Genomic DNA, 16,686 nt, shown 5'->3' on the forward strand with positions numbered 1-16,686 from the left:
ACCAGCGATTTCAAAAGACAAAGACATTTTCCCAGCTTTCTACATTTTTTTTTTTACAGGACAAGACTACAGGATTTATTAATTTATTTATTTATTGCCATTAACTTTTCATATGCCTAATTAAATCAAACTTAATTGCTGTTTGTCATTTGAAATAGTTATGAATCAAAATTAATGTGGCACCGGGGGAGGGCCCCTGTGAAGTGACACGAGGGATAATTTTGTCCAGTTATTTATGAAGGGCTTGATCCTGCCACATCATCTGTTATACTTATCTGTGTGCTTGTACTGAATGCTATACTCATTTTTGTGAGTAAATCTTAATGTGACACATGCACAGAACCATGCACTGAAAGAACCGGCAAGGTGGTGTAAATGCGTGCTCAAATTCATAGATTTTTCTGTTTTGTTAAACAGAGAACACAACAAAGTTCCTATGTATAATCGACAGACTTAAAGCTATTTACTGGATGGTACACAAACAGAGACAAATATACAGGAGAAGCTACTTGCCATCAACGCAGGAAGGTCTGTTTCTTGTAGTCCCAGCCACTTTCCCAGGTAGACAGGAACATTTTACTGTTTGTGATCTTTCCTCAATTCGATTCTTATTACAGCATCTGTGTGCTGCTATAACTTCACACGTTCCTCCTTCTGGCAAAAAAAAAGGGGGGAAAAAAAAAAAAAAGAAAAAGAGAATATTGACACTCTGATTAGGAAGAGTAGCAGTAGTTAATCAAAGCACCCAGGCATGCTCCTGCCTGTATCTCTGCACGGTTTCAATACAGGTGGGATTACAAAGTTATTTCTCCCATTGTGCATGTTCCGGGCTAAGCCAGGTGCTGCTATACTTCAGATTTAATAGGAAATGCAGATAAACGTCCCCATACAGTAGACATAGCTCGCCTGTCTTATATTACAATCTTCTCCAGCATCAGCAGAATATTCAGCCTAAAAAATGACTGTGTCATGATCTGGCCCTGAAGAAATGTAGTTAACATACTACAGTAAACGGGCAACAACTGTTGGCTGATTTTATGCTTGTAATATTGAATATCTCTTCCCTCAAATATTGTCTCGTACAATGACAGGGGTTAAGGGAATCCATGTAGAAATAAGCTTTTTTTTCCCTCCAAATATTTGATTCCGTGCCAGCACTCAGCCCTGAGACAATGACAATCAATCTCTCCAAATTACTGGATGATCCAACAGCACTTCCCTTTGCTACCCCACTCACTAAATTGACCATTGTGAGGGCAGGAAACCTTCTCATTGTTTGCAAGTTCACCAAGCTTAATTTGTCTTTTTGCTACAATAATTTGATCAGGTAGAGAACACAAAGGAATGATAGACAGATAGACAGTGGCTTAGGGTTCATGAATACTTGGGTTTTGTGGCATATGCTATGTAGAGAAATGAAGCGTTAAGTGTATTGTTCCTGTTCACCTTAGCAGTGCAGCGCCAGGAGATGAGACGCCACTTTGGGCTGATGCACTGCCCAAGTAATTTCTCAGTTCCTCAGTTCAGAATGTATTTAGCTCATAATCACCAACTATTTAATAGTGCCAGTCTGTTCCCCACAGATATTTGGCTACTTTATGAAATTGCGGCATAAATTTGGCAGGATTTGTTTAATCTTAATACAAAACATCATGTACCAGCCTTCTAAAGAGCAGGATGTGTAAGAAGGTTTGCTAAAAAAGCATTATTACTTTATGCCACTATGAAATGCTAACAGTACATTGCTTTTACTAAAGCATAAAAAAGCATTATTCCTGCCTCTGGCTTTCACTTTTTTCAGAAACAACTTTGGGAGCTTTTGAACACTATAGTAACCTACAGCCAGGGAGGAAAATAAGCAGTGGGGAGATGCTGATTCATGTCTGGCTGTGAACAAGAGATTTTGGAAGATGTCTGGGAGTCCAGTGGCATCTTCCTTCTCAGGAGTGAATCCTGTTACCTGGTATTTCTGCAGTGAAGTAGGGGGGTAGATAGACAGGGAGGAATCTCCTTTGGCTGTATGCTGTTATGGTCATATGGTGGTGCACCATAAGGTCTACTAAATCGTACAACAATCACCAATGAACAGGGACTCCACCAAATGTAGAAATGTTTTATAAAGTTAAATTTTCAAACCATTGACCTTCCCGGGTAAGTCAGTAGATGAAAATCTGTGAATGGCCATTAAGGTAAATTAGCTTGGGTTGCATGGTCATGGGGTTAAGCACTGATGAGTTTGGAAGCATAAGACAAGACTAACTCTGCAGCAAATATTTAACTCATTTGGAGAGAAATGCTTCTTCATGTATTAGTTATTAGGTGTGTTTGGCCTGCTGACACAAGCTTTTTGAAAGCCAATAGATGCCACAGAAGAGAGATCCCAACAATTCACAAAGTCATCATCTGACAAATGGTCTTTTAAGTGTCTCTTAGGAGAAGAGGAATTGTGAAAATCAACTCAGCCCAAAACTTGTATTTTTCTATGAAGTAATTCTCCAGATAAACTCCCTATTCCCCCATCCAAATCATATTGAAAGCAATGAAAAGATTCTCATTGGTTCAATTCATCTTATGGTCGTGCCCTAAGAGAAGAAAGATTTGTGATTTTATTGATTGCAAGCTCAACAGTAAAGATAATGTATGCAGTAATAAACATTTCTAATTTTAGACTACATAGACTGTGTGGTAAATATCTGTGAATAAGCTAAATGCTTAATTTTCTCTATGAATTTGCTGTATGAGTACTAAGAACCACACGAGCTAGTCTTGCTTATTTGATTATCTATTCAAAATAATGGGTTGTGGTGGATGGGCTTTATAACACCTTTAATTGTTATGTGGAAGCTCAAGTTGCTGCAACAATAAAGAATTTAACTCAAAATGTATAGTTGTTTAGGAGTGGCAAAACATAATGAAACTATAAAAGCAATGAAAAAACACTTTTTTTTTTTTACCACTAGACAGTTGAGTACATTAATTGGAACTTTTATCTGCATGGACTATAACTGTAATGCAAATAACAATAATAACAATAATAAAAAGACCCTTCCCAGTGCTGATGTAGAAGAAAATATCCATTCACTGGAGAACGTTATGTATGTCATACCTCTTGTTTTCCTGGAAAATTTCTTATATGAGATCCGATTTAGCAATTAAAGCTCATTTAATCTATGAATGATTACTGGATAGCGTTGCATGCAATGTGTTTAGCTGGTATATATTTTACCAACCATGCACATACACATGAGATTTTTTGAAAGCCATATACAAAATGGGAATAGATAGAAGCACCCAGATAAATACAAATGGACACAGTGAGACTAGGAAAAAACCTCATTGAAAAAGCACACTGTAACATCAGCATCTGAGGAATGCTCCTTCTGAATCAGTGATTTTTAATCAGTGGTTCTAGATTATAGAAAGACCTGGTGAGTTGTTACAGTGCTGAGACTCCTGAAAAAATGTCAATTATTGACCTGATAGGCCGTGAGTGCAGTAAAAGTTTAAGTGCTTGTCACAAAGAACAGAAATGGCGTTTTTTTGGAAGTTTATGGTCTATTGAGCTAAGGTAGCTTCTGGCTTTGTAACGGCCTCATCCAACTCATTGAAGTCAGTAGGGGATTTGCCATCGATCTTAAAAGGAGAGGGAAGGGTCCTAAAATCCTCTAAGTAAGTCTCTTCTGAATGTTTTCTTGACAGTTACATTTCATAAAGTGGCTGCATTATCCACCTGGCCAGAAAAATAGCTTATTTTTTGTAATTCCCTCCTGCCTCAAGAAAATAAGAAAAAAACATTACGAATGAAATAGGAACTTGCAAATCAGGAATAGCTTTGCTCCTTCTCTGAGAAGCTTCGGGGGTGAATGAAATGCCCTAATATGACTTAGATCCTTTGCACTCCAAAAATTAGCAGGGCTTGGTAGTAAGAACTGCTGACTCTTCATGAGTGCTCAGTTCACAGGATGTCCTGAACTTTGCACAACACTTTGCAATGACTGCCAAAGCAAGACTGCCCTGAAGGACTCGGCTATTGAAGATGGCAACTCTCTGTGGCATCACAACGCTGCTCACATTTTCTAGCCTTTCAGAAGCCTTTGTTCTGCATAGGCTTAAAATACGAAACTATAGAAATCATCCATCCTTCCTGCATCAAAAGAAGAGTGGCCAGCAGGTGAAGGAAGATGATTCTGCCCTTCTACTCCACTTTCATGAGACCCACCTGGAGGATTATGTCCAGTTCTGGAACTCCCAGCATGAGAAGGATATGGAACTGTTGGAACGGGTCCAGAGGAGGCTACAATGATGACCAGAGAGCTGGAGCACCCCTGCTACAAGAACAAGCAGGGAGACTTAGGGTTGTTCAGCATGGAGAAGAGAAGGTTCTGGGGACACCTTAGAGCAGCCTTCCAGTACCTGAAGAGGGGTACAGGAAAGCTGGGGAGGGACTGTTTACAAAGGCATACAGTGAAAGGACAAATGGGAATGGCTTTAATTTGGAAGGAGGAAGATTTAGATTAGACATTAGGAAGAAATTCTTCACAGTGAGGGTGAGGCACTGGCCCAGGTTGCCCAGGGAAGCTGTGGCTGCCCCATCCCTGGAAGTGTTCAAGGACAGGTTGGATGGGCCCTGGGCAGCCTGGTCTAGTGGGGAGTGTCCATGCCCGTGGAGGGGGGTTGGAACTACATGACCTTTAAGGGCCCTTCTACTTGAACTATTCCATGATTCTATGATTCCTACTGTAAAAAAGGGACAACTGTTTGTTACTCCTGAAAACAGTTTAATTCTAATTGAAGGACACTAAACTCCTGAAAACATATTCATTTTTATTTCTATTATAAAGCCACCTTGAGTTTACACACCAGAGAATGAAATATTTTATCATAAGTATGAACCTACTGTGGGTGGCTGTGATTTAGAATATCTAATCATCTATAGGGTCTGTGTGCATGCCTGGCAGAAGACAAAAAGCCATCTTCTAGTCATCTCTGGGTTTTATATCTCTAGCTGAGAGGTAATAATAAAAGCATATTTTACATTTCAAAATTATAACTTGCCTCTGTATTCTAGCTAAGCCTGAACTTATCAGTAAACAAACATAAAAAAGGCAAACAGCAATACTGATTTGTGTTATACATCGTGGAAGTCATTAACAATGACTCAGGTAGCAAAACTTATACGTTCTCTCTTTGACAGTGATGACAATTTAATAGTATTTGACTCTGCTGAGTTACATGGAGCATCCTGCAGCAATGAGAGAGGTTGTTTATCAAAATGATAAACATGTTTTCATTTCCTCCTTGGCTGCATGTATGTGATCAGAAGTCTAAGGCCATCAAGAATTCGCTTATTCTGGCCACCAGGCAGACATTAAGCTATTCAGGGCCATCTGTGCTTGAAATGAGTTCCACTTAATGGCCCTTCCTAGGGCAGGTCAGTCATAATGAATGCATGTGTGCATGAATGCATGAGCAAAGCACTGTTTCAGTGAGACTTCTTAGGCTGTTTGGCGGAGGCACAGGCTGTTGATAGATAAGATATGCCTTTCTTTTTGGGGTCATACACCCAGTGATTTTAGAATGCAGATCCTCTGTTACATTGGCTTCTAGCTCATCGTAAATGCACCACGCAAACAAAGCCAGTTTAAGGTTGTTATGAGAACTTCTTCTTGTTACTTGCAAAAAAATAGTGATACTCAACCAACCTTATGGGCATTGCTGGTCCAATTCTGCCCTTTATTACACCATGAGCAACATACCATGGAAATATGAGCAAAGGAAATCATATTGACCAACTCGAGTCCAGAGAGCTCATTATAACTGTTAGTAGTTTTCCTAGATCTGCTTATTTATAGAGCCTCAGCCAGAAAGTCTATGTTCCAGTGTTGTCATCCTACTTGAGGTCATATACCCAGTGACGTTATTATGAAAAATGCTTAAATACGTGCAGATGTTGCTAGACCTAGAAGATGACAGAAAACTTTGAACAGAATTCAACTTCTTCAGACAAGCAAATGTTTAACAACATGACAGTAAAAAAATTCATCAGCCACTGAAAGACTTTCTAAAAAAGCGCCTAGAGAAACAAACAAGTAAACGAATTTACATCCTGCCACCTCATGCCTTTATACAAACATCCTAGAGAAAGAAAAGGCAACCCTGTGATAGCCATTTCTGCATTTGCTAAAAAAAAAAAAAATAGTCAGATCTGGAGGCTGCAGTCTAAAGAGTTTGCAGTTGAATAAGTTTTGGAAACTTCCCAGGTGTAATTAATACATTCACAAGCTTTAATCAAAATGTTTATGCCAGCTAATGTGCCAGAACTACAGACTACACTGCACTCAGGGGAAAATACTATACTTTACTTTACTTTAAAAAATAATAAGCCACTGCTATGTTACTTACAAAATAACATTTTTGCTTCTGACGGGAATATATAACAGATGGAAGAATGAAATCCCATGCTACTCCATGAGCTACTTCATAAATGAACAAATAAAAGACTTCTCATAGCCCCGGTGCAATTCTTCGCTTTACATATAATCCACTGACACTCTGTATCTGCTCCAGATACAGAAGAAAAGGACCAAGCTTACAGGATGCATTTAGGCACACAGAGGAGTATACATTTCCGTGCATGGAGTGTGTCAATGGCTGTAGAGCTATCAGACTGGGCTTAACGGTTTTTACTCATTTTGATAAGGTTGAGGCTAAGTGCACCTCAGCTGCCGAAGTGCCATCAGTTCCAATGAAGCTACAAAACAGCTGAATTTGGCCCATGAACTTTAAGTAGCACAAAGGTACCATCAAAAACTGGACTCAAGTGTAAAAATTCAGCATTAGGCCACAGGTAATTCCCATTATCACAACTGATACAAATAGATTCATGGGCTACTGATTATATATGGAGTTACAACAACCACGGGACTTTGCAATGCACCATATATCCTCTGCAAGCCTCCTGGTTATATACTGAATATTTTTTTTTGCCCAGCGGATCAGAATAGGCTGCACTGGTCTGTTTCCCAAACTTATATTTACATTGTCATTAATATTCAGTATTTTCATTGTTCATTATGTGAGTTATATATTATTTTCAGTTTGGGAAGGCTTTATGCAACGGCAGTAACGTAAGCGATTCCCGCTGTGGGTCATTAAGTTTTAGGTTGGGATATTATTTTCTAGGATGTTGTTGCTGTGAAAGGGTTCTGGAGACATAGGGCACCTCGTCTAAAGAAAACACTATTTGTTTACAAAAGACCAGAACAAGTAGTTCCACAGGCATGTGGCTAGTAAAATTCGGTTTCCCATGGATTTGTACCTTGCGGCTCATTTCAAACTCATATTGAGCTTCTTACATCTAGCTCATTTAAGAGAATCATAGAATGGTTTGGGTTAGAAGGGACATGGGCAGGAACACCTTCCACTAGATCAGGCTGCTGAAAGCTGCATCCAACCTGGCCTTGAAAGCCTCCAGGTCTCCATAACTTCTGTGGGAAACCTGTTTTGGTGCCTCGTCACCCTCAGTAACAAATTTCTTCCTAATATCTAATCTAAATTTCCCCTTTTTCAGCTTAAATCCGTTCCTCCTCATCTTATCCCTGCACTCCCTGATAAAGAGCCCCTCCTCAGCTTTCCCATAGGCACTCTTTAATTGCAGGAAGGCTGCTATAAGGTCTTCCCAGAGCCTTCTCTTCCCTGTGAAGTACTCAAGAGTCATCATGGTGGTCATTGCTCAGCTGAGAGCCCACAGAACCTCCTTGTGGGTAGTGCAACATTTCTGTCCTGTTCAGGCCCCAATTCCTGCATCACTGATACAATGACCGTATTTCTACTAAGACCAGAAATGATATTGTCTCTGTGTTGGCCCATCGCACACATGGTCAGAGTCTGGAGAAGAACTGCTGGACAAAGCAGGTCAGCTAAATTAATTTCATACTAAGTTTTGATTCTGGAATCAGAATTTATAAGCTAAGAACGGGCATTATGTATTCAGCATGGTCACCTCTGTTTATTTATGCTGCAATAAGGTAATTTACTAACAGTAGTTCTGATACAAAAGGCCATTTCTCTGAAATCAAATTTTTCTACAAGAAAATCATAACAAAAGAATTTCTAGAGGAAAATAATAAACTTAAAATATTTTGTTCAGCAGAATGTTACTATTTCATTTGAATACTCTTTTTAAAAACTTTTATTTTATTTCCCATTTGGTATAATAGGGGAAGCAGAGATATGCAAAGCTCTAATTAGCACATGGATTTGTAGTCTTTTACGATTTTCTACTAATGCTCTATGCCATCAGCCACAGGAGGCTTTTTATCTGAGAGATTTACAGATTCCTATGCTCAGACCCAGAACACTCTAATTCTCAAGAAGTGGTTTACTTGCAGAAATTAAAAATAAGTATTTTTTTTTTAAAGAAGAAATGATGTGATTTCTACTCTTGAATTCACAGAGAAAACCCAGGGCACACCAGTATATGAGGTGTGGGTGGATCTAGGGCAGGCTTATGTATTTCCATATCAAACCAATATACACACCAGAGAATAGGTCTTTCTACTAAAGAGCTTTGCAAATTGATCTCTCGAGAAATTTGCACAGGACCTTCTTCTTATGCATATTTAAAAAAAAAAAAATCACTTAAAGATGAATCAAAGGAAAAATGGTATCCAGAAAAACAAGGCAGTCTTCTAGCAGCTACTGCCTCTGGCACATTGCATCTCAAACGGCAGTGGGATAACCATCATGCGTTCAAGTATTCAGGAGGACAACAGGGCAAGAGTGGCTGGAGAGGAATGCAAATGAGGAATGTGCTTCTCACTGTTATTAAAGCAGAGTTACGGGTAGATTTAATAATGATTTTGCATGCAAGCGTACAGTATAGACATACATAAAAATGAGAGAGTTAAAGTCCCACCTATTGCTTGTGTTTACCGTCCCTAGCTGACAGCAGCGTGAAAGCAATCAGGCAGAGCTGCCTGCAGAGGACCATACACCTACACCACAGGTTTGATTGCTTTTTTGTCACAGGGAGTATTGAAAGTGAATTGTAATAGGTATTATTAACATTCTTGTATTGATGAACTACAAGAAGCAGATATGAAATCCACGAGGCAGCCAAGAATACAACGTCCTCTTAGGGGGTCTCTTCAGTCTTTTAATGAGTTTTTTTACTTCAAAGGGAGATGAACTTGCAGAAACTTTGAGAAATGGAGGTTAGAAATTAGAAGTTGTGGTGGGATTTATGGTCCTGGAATGTCATTAAGAGATGTTTTGAAGAGGTAGGACTTTGAGAATTCAGAAAGAGAAGAATGCTATTTTTGAGAAATAGCTTAGGTTCCGTATCAAAAAGTAACAGATATTATGGTTCTAAATTTCATTGACTCTCAGAGAAATGGTACTCCCAAAGGTCTATATCACTTGTAAATGGAATTTCTTGATCTAAATTATGTAGGCCTAGAAGGGTGAGCATAAAATCTGGAAGTATCTTTAAAAAAATCTTGCCTTTAGGTAGTTGTGTGGTTTGGAAAATATAATATTCGGTATGTCAGAGAGGATAAAAAAAAAACAAAACCAACCAGTTTGGGTAAAATAGATGTAATATGCCTGCATTCAAGCAGTGTTCCTCCTATAACTTAAACTGCAGGCAGCAGTATAAACCAGAGATTAAAAAGACCTGCTATGCTATTCTGAACATTGCTTTGCAGCTACACAATTCTTCCCCAGAACACATTTTCTAGGTAACAAAGCTGTGGAGAAATGAACATTGCTGCTGCTGAACAGAAACGAACATTTCCCGTATCAGCATCTGTAGCTCCTTGCCAGAGCATGGTGAAAATTCAAAGTGGAATTAGGCCTGAAAGTAGCTTAACAATAAAATTTGGGTGAACCACAGAATATTGTTCTTGGGGCCTGCAAATGCTGTTCTTCTAAACGCTGCAAGCAAAAGGCATCCAAAGAATGGATTTAAAGTTAAATGAGTCTTAGAAAGGACACACAATGAAAGAAAGATAGAATAACTCTCTTTTCAGATGGAATAATTAGGCTGATAAGAAATATGTGATTTAGGCACAGCTGCTGCTGAGATATGAATATAGAAGTGCGCAAGAGAAGTAGTTACTAAAAACAGACTTAGAAATTAATCCATGTCAAGCACGTGAACGCTGTTTGGTCCTGCCAGCATCTTGCTCTTGTGCAACAGGTTTCCCCGAGCACCTTGATATTTCCAGATCTGCACAACTGCTTTTCATTAAATGCCTCTGTCTTCAACCTCGTCTCCAGATTAGGAAACTATATTATTTTCCCCATCAACCTCATAAGAGGCCCCCAAATGCTTATTACTATCATGACATATCCTTTATGTCTATATCTCAGACTTCTAAGTTTTCTCTTAAATATTCATGATTAAATCTACTGATTGCAAAGATCAGCAATCCCCAACTTTAAAATCTGGGCTTTCAGTCAAGACAAGATGATGAAAGCATCTAAACTCTTGCAGAAAAGCAGAACAATGCTGTTCTATATAGTTCGTCTTTTGATGTGATTGCTGCAGATAAATTCACCCCCAGATAATTTTATCCTCTAAGGTGATTAGCCTATGGAGTGTCTATGATGCGTTTACTGAGAAGAGTAACATAGTTTACGGTAATGATCTGTCATGCGTTACAAATGTGTGAGGTGGTTTTTATGAAGTAGATAGATAAGGGGTGTGAAAGTAATGTGATCCATAAAGAAAGTATAGTGATGAAGAGCTAGGATTGCAGAGATACTAGAAACAGACTGATATAGAGAATTATACTCAGCGCAGAAGCCACATTAATCTTCCAAAGAATGGCAATAAATAAAATAACAAGGAGGAATGGGACTAAAAGTATTTGACCAATGGATAAAAGCAAGATGTTAGGGATGAATCAAAGTGAAGATGTTTTGAATGAGATCTCTTAAAGATGGGTTGTTTTGCTATAGTGGCAATAGCATTTTTGTTACTCTGGTTTGAGCTAAAGCAGAACCAATTCTCTAACTTTTCTGCTAAGCCTTTTCTCAGTAACTTCAGTTTCCGAAAGTTATCAACACATTTTTCAGACAATTTCTGCCTCTAGAAGTGATAGCACCTCATGTTTATCACCAAGATACCAAGGCACTGGTATGTAGAGAGGTCATTGCCTATACTTATTCCTGTGTAAATCAAGGCCATCCTAGTCTTGGTAGCATGCTAAGCCAAAGTCCATATACATCATACTCAACGTAAACCTGAGGGCTCAAGAGGGTCAAACTTTCTTTTTTGATGGGCAACATCCAGTGAGTACCTCGTCCATCCATTCATCTGCTCCTGATCCTGATCTGTGCATTCCCAAATCCAGTTCTTAAATCCATCTCCCATCTGTCATCAAGCCCAGTCTGGGACTTTCCGCAGGCCTGCCCTGCAGTGTCAGTAGTGACATATAGTTATTGGGAAAGTTTAATTTGGTTTTAGGAACTTGTATATACTTTATTATTCTCTTATTAATATTTTAATTCTCATTTTTTATTATTCTTGTTTCGATAAACCATGTTTAGTTTTAATTTCCAACTCTCAAGCCTTCATCCCTCATTCCCATTTCCCAACAGCGGGGAAGTGGGACTACACTGCCCAGTTTGGCTGAAGATCTGGAGATGGAGCACTAAACCAGAATATTCATCAATGGGGTTGACCATGTGTTACAATATCCACCAAGAGGAAAACAAAGAACTATGAGTTACAGCATATGTAATGAAAATGTCACTGTACAGGTGCTGTGTGCCACGAGAAGCAGCAGTAAATTCTATACTCTGCTGAAGCCAAGCAATGGCAAGCAATCATTTCTCAGTCATTTTTCAGTAGACAAGTGTGCACATTATCCCACCCCATACATTCCTTGTGTCAATCACACCGTGACTACCAGCAGCTGGTCATACATTTGAGTAGAAAACAATACCTTTGCCAGGAACTGACTGTACAATGGTATGGAAAGACAGAGGATGGAACCAAAGGAATGGAATCAATCAGTTGGTTTTGCATAGAAAGCGTTTTACGCTGCATACATTATCCTTAGCAGAAGAACCTGTTAGTCTCCAGCCTAAGAAATTTATAGCACACTCATTACTGAACCTTATTTAGCTCCAAGCACAGTCAAATACTTCGGTAAATGTTACAGAGTGGATATATGAACAATAATATTTTAATTTTCAGACTATGATTCTACCGTTATAAATTAACGAGATAAAAATTCTCTCTCAAACTAATCTATTTCATCTGGACCCAAGCATGATTAAACTGTTTTACTTCTGCTCAGGACCAAACTACATCAGAGGAAGGAGGGAAGCAGAGGATGACATGGGAATCAGTCCTTACTATTGTCAAAATATAACTCTTCATTGTGGCCACTTCCAGGGGAAGCCTTAATGGAAGGGTGGTTGCCTCCTCCTGAATAAAATTTAAAAGGAGATGGCAGAGGCAATATTTTATTTCATGAAATTTTTGTTCCTTCTATTTTTTATTTTTTTTTTTTTTGTGACATTCATCTCAGACAAAAGAAGTTTGACTGATTTTCTCTTTTTCAAAACTACTTTAAACATTTCGCAAACCTCCTTTCCCCTGGTTTTTCCATAGTCACTATCCTGAGCTGCCTTTTTTTTTTTTTTTTTGCTTGAGTCTCCATATTTTGATGTCTCTCTCCTCTCTGGGTCTGTTGATGAGCAATATTTTATTTACTGTCACCTTGATTTGCTCTGTCTTTCCGCTCTAGCTCTCAGCGTACAATTCTAACCATGATTTATTCTGCTTCCTCTCTCTCTCTTTTTACGTTTTTTTTGTAACTGCATTGAATGTTTCTCTCGTTGACAATTTCTTTCTCATCTCTCTTGAAGCTCCTGGTGAACAACACAATGCAGTACTACCTCCTAATAATTGATCATCTGGCTCCTGTTCAGATTTGTACTGCTTCTTTGAATACATGTGCAATTCAGTTCAACACTGTTCCCTTCTAATGTGAATAAAAAGGGCTGCACACTTGAGTAGAAATACATGAAGTCTAGTGAGCAAATAATTTCCTGCTTTGAAAGCAGTGTGTGATACATTACAGCATTGGCTTGAAATTCATATTATTTTATTTTTTATTAGTTAAACAGTAGCAGCATGCAGGAAGCTCTGCAGTCAGCAAACCAAAGAGGCCAGGCAGAAAACACATTTATTTTTCTCGCCTGTTTACACTTGGTAATGATCAGTATTCATCCAAATACTCTCTCTGAGAATTTAGAATCTGCTTTTTTTTAATTAAAAGTTGCTTCAGAAACATATTCTGTGGTTTTTTTAACTAAAACCTTTCTGGTGAAAAACATTGACACTTCATTGGCAAATATGAATAAACTCCAATTCAAGATTAAATCCCTATGTCTTGGGTGGGGCATAATTCATATAACTCAACTACTCTCAGATAATGTTTTCCAGTTTCTTTCCTATACAGTACAACAGCCAAAACCCCTTACGATGTACTCATATTCTCATCATAAAAAGGAAGTTATCTTGAAAGCTGAAGTCCATGCAGAGAAGGAAATTTGAAATTAATTGAACTATGTCTCTTATGATCATGAAGGAGCCATTTTACATTAAAAAAACCCAAACAACCCACCAATATATTTCAAGGGAATCATGAAAATATGTATATACATGTATGTGCACATGCCTTTATGCATGCACAGCAACCTCCTAAGGAGAAGCAGCTAGTCTGATGTGCTGCAGGAGTCATGCTAATTGCAGCGCTGCCCACAATGATTCTCTTTCCCTCAGTTCTTCTTAGGCATGTCCAGCTTTGTCCACTATCAAGATAGCCGGAAAAATATTATTTAATTCAACCCCAACAGTTTTGCTCCAGATAGCTCAGGTTGAATTACCACAGGATTCATGTGCATCCAGGGTATGCAGCTCCAGATGAATCCCACCAGAGAGACTACTCTAATGCTCTGAACCCTCAGTTCAGCTACCTGAATTTGCATTCTTGAAAGTTTTGGACAATTATGGATATAAACGGGGCTCTCATTACAAATGAAGAAATGAGAAATGCCTGCAAACTAGAAATAGGGCAGCTCTGCCAAATCTTTCTAATAGACTGTTGGAAGTCAGAAGCAGAAGAGGTCATCTTGGCCAGTCCTTTCCCAGTATCAAAATGTTTCTCTCTGCACACTCATGAGCATCTTGCTCAATTTATTTTCATGTTATTTAAGCAACTAGGGTTCTGCTCGTACAACAGGGGATCCTTTGAAGATACCATTCTGGCATTTAATGTCATCTACCATTGAGCAAAAAAAAATGTTCTGTGTTTTCTGTCCCTCAGTTTTCCTCATTAAACCTAATTGTAATGCAATGACCAACTGAACACAACTATTCCCTATTCTATGTTTACAGATGTGAGATACATTTCAGATGGTCATCACATCCGCCATCATCATTATCCCTACTTAGCTAAGCTGCTTCTCTTCATCTTTCTTCATAAGTTTGTCTCTATCCCCTTAGTAACATCTATTGCTCTTCTCTGCATTATTGATATCACTGGTACTGATGTTTTTAAGATTCCATTATATAACACTAACATCATTATTAATGGTGATGAAAACTCTGTGCTCTCACGTTCATTATTATCTCAGTTTAAGAGAGGAAATCTGCCCTATTTCCCCAATCCAGCATTTATCTCTAGTTTGCTCTTCAGTACTGTTAAGTAAAATACAGACAATTAACACAAGTTAATCAAGTTTCAGAAGTATTTGAGCATTAATACATAAACTACCAGATACACAGCCATTTATCTATCACTGCTTAGGTATGTAGGCACTATGGAGACAGACAAAGATTGAAAAACAAGTGATAGAAACAGAGACAGATGCTGTGTAATAGAAAATCTAGCCAACACACTGAGAGTGGAAGAAGAATGCCATACCTAATTGAAATGGCGCTTTGAGCTTTCCAGCAGTTTTCTCAACAAGGAAAGAGACTATTATCTCCTGCTCCTTGAGAAAATGCCATCACTTTCTTCTTTTTTTTTTTCTCATCTGCAACGTAGGAGCTAGCAATTTTCCAGCATTAATACTTGAATACTTCTTTTCCCCAGATATATTACTTCACATTTTTCCAGTTCCGCTCACATTATTCAAATTTTTCTAATACTTTTTATTCTGAGTCTTGGACTTTGCTGACATCTGTCATAACAAATATTTTAATATCACTAGTAAATGGGCAAAGGCCCTCTTTCCTATGAACCACAACCTGGATAGAGCAGTGCCCTAAAATGTATTTTAAAACTCAAAAGTGATGACGAAAGTGATTTTTTTTGGCTTGGCAGAAAACTATACTAACAGTTGCAATGCTTCTATGGCCCAAAATGGAATAAGTGGAACAGTTTTGAGCCCAACCTGCTAAGATATCCAGCACTGCAAAGATGTGTGTTTCTCTCCTTTTCCAAAGGGAGTTTTCTCCTTACCACTATCAAATTGTGCACTAACAAAGAGGGAATTTAACCTTGCAGCCAGAGAAGCTACTGGCTTTCCACTGAGCAACCCAAAATGTAATATCAGAAATACTTTTAAGGCAGGCTTCGTTGACAAACAGGTGTTCTCTCTGTAAGACAGTTTTCTTATTGATCTGTGCTAACATCTTGCAGAAGTGAACAATCTCATTGCCGTGTCAAAGGCTAACCATCTGTGAACAAGTAATGCAGCCAGAAAATCCGTATTGCTACAATAATAGCTTTGGGACGTGGGTCTTATTTCTATCACCACAAAAAGAAATCTGCAGAAAACATCTAAACAAAATCTTGTTCTAATATAATAGTGTATTTATAAAAATAATTCTGCTTAAACAAATTTCATGTAAATAAATTACAATAATTTACACTCTTTGAAGCAGATAAGCTACTGAAATATTTGGAAAGTTCATTTATTCTACTCCCTCCTTTGATATTGCAATCACCTTCTCACAGTCTCATGCATCACAGCCCTTCTGGTTAGAAAGCATTATTCTCTCTGTGGGACAAAACACCTCTTCAATATCTTAATATATATGATAATACTTTCAAGATCAGATATTTATTTTCACCTCAATAACCAGTATTCAGCTACACTTGAACAAGAATTTGAAACTTAAAGACCATTCTGAGGGACTGATCGGCAAGCACAGGTCCATACGGACAGGTAGACTAGAGAATTAATGGTGCTGGAACAGAAAGTTAATGGCAGGACTTTCTCAGAGCAGGAGATGGTCTTGTGAGAAATTTTCTAGCTCAGTGAGATAGCACCAGGTCCTAAATAACTGTTATGTCACAAGACGGTGAAGCTGATAGGCACAGGTTTTGAGTGAGGGATTTAATAATCTGCCCACTTAAGAAGATGAACCAGGAGTTTCTTATATCAAACTTATGAATTATTATTTTTATCCATCTTTGAGAAGTTACTGGACATTGTTCAGTCTAAGTGTTACATGCACAGTTTTATAATTGAAAAATCTGAGTTTCTGGCTGGATCTGGAAGGCTTAAACTTTGTCCTGTTCACTGGTTATGCCTGGGGAACAAGCTCACAGAGTACCCTCCCTGTGGCATCCAGGAACTGCTGTGGTTCCCATTCTGCTGATAATGACCTGCAAGGAGCAAAGATCAGCTCATGGTCTCTTCCATTCAGACAAG

At 38.4% G+C, this 16,686-nt stretch overlaps 1 protein-coding gene across 1 annotated transcript in view; it reads right to left on the bottom strand.

The window, feature by feature from the left end:
• The window catches only part of TAFA1 (TAFA chemokine like family member 1), a 239,343-nt gene that overhangs the window by 55,670 nt on the left and 166,987 nt on the right, over positions 1-16,686 (bottom strand). Inside the window, exon 3 of the mRNA XM_009563106.2 lies at positions 514-654. Within this exon, the coding sequence (XP_009561401.1) occupies positions 514-654 (141 nt within the window). The remainder of the gene's footprint in view (positions 1-513; positions 655-16,686) is intronic.

Source organism: Cuculus canorus, chromosome 11, assembly GCF_017976375.1.
Source record: "Cuculus canorus isolate bCucCan1 chromosome 11, bCucCan1.pri, whole genome shotgun sequence".
In the NCBI taxonomy this organism is placed as follows: Eukaryota; Metazoa; Chordata; class Aves; order Cuculiformes; family Cuculidae; genus Cuculus; species Cuculus canorus.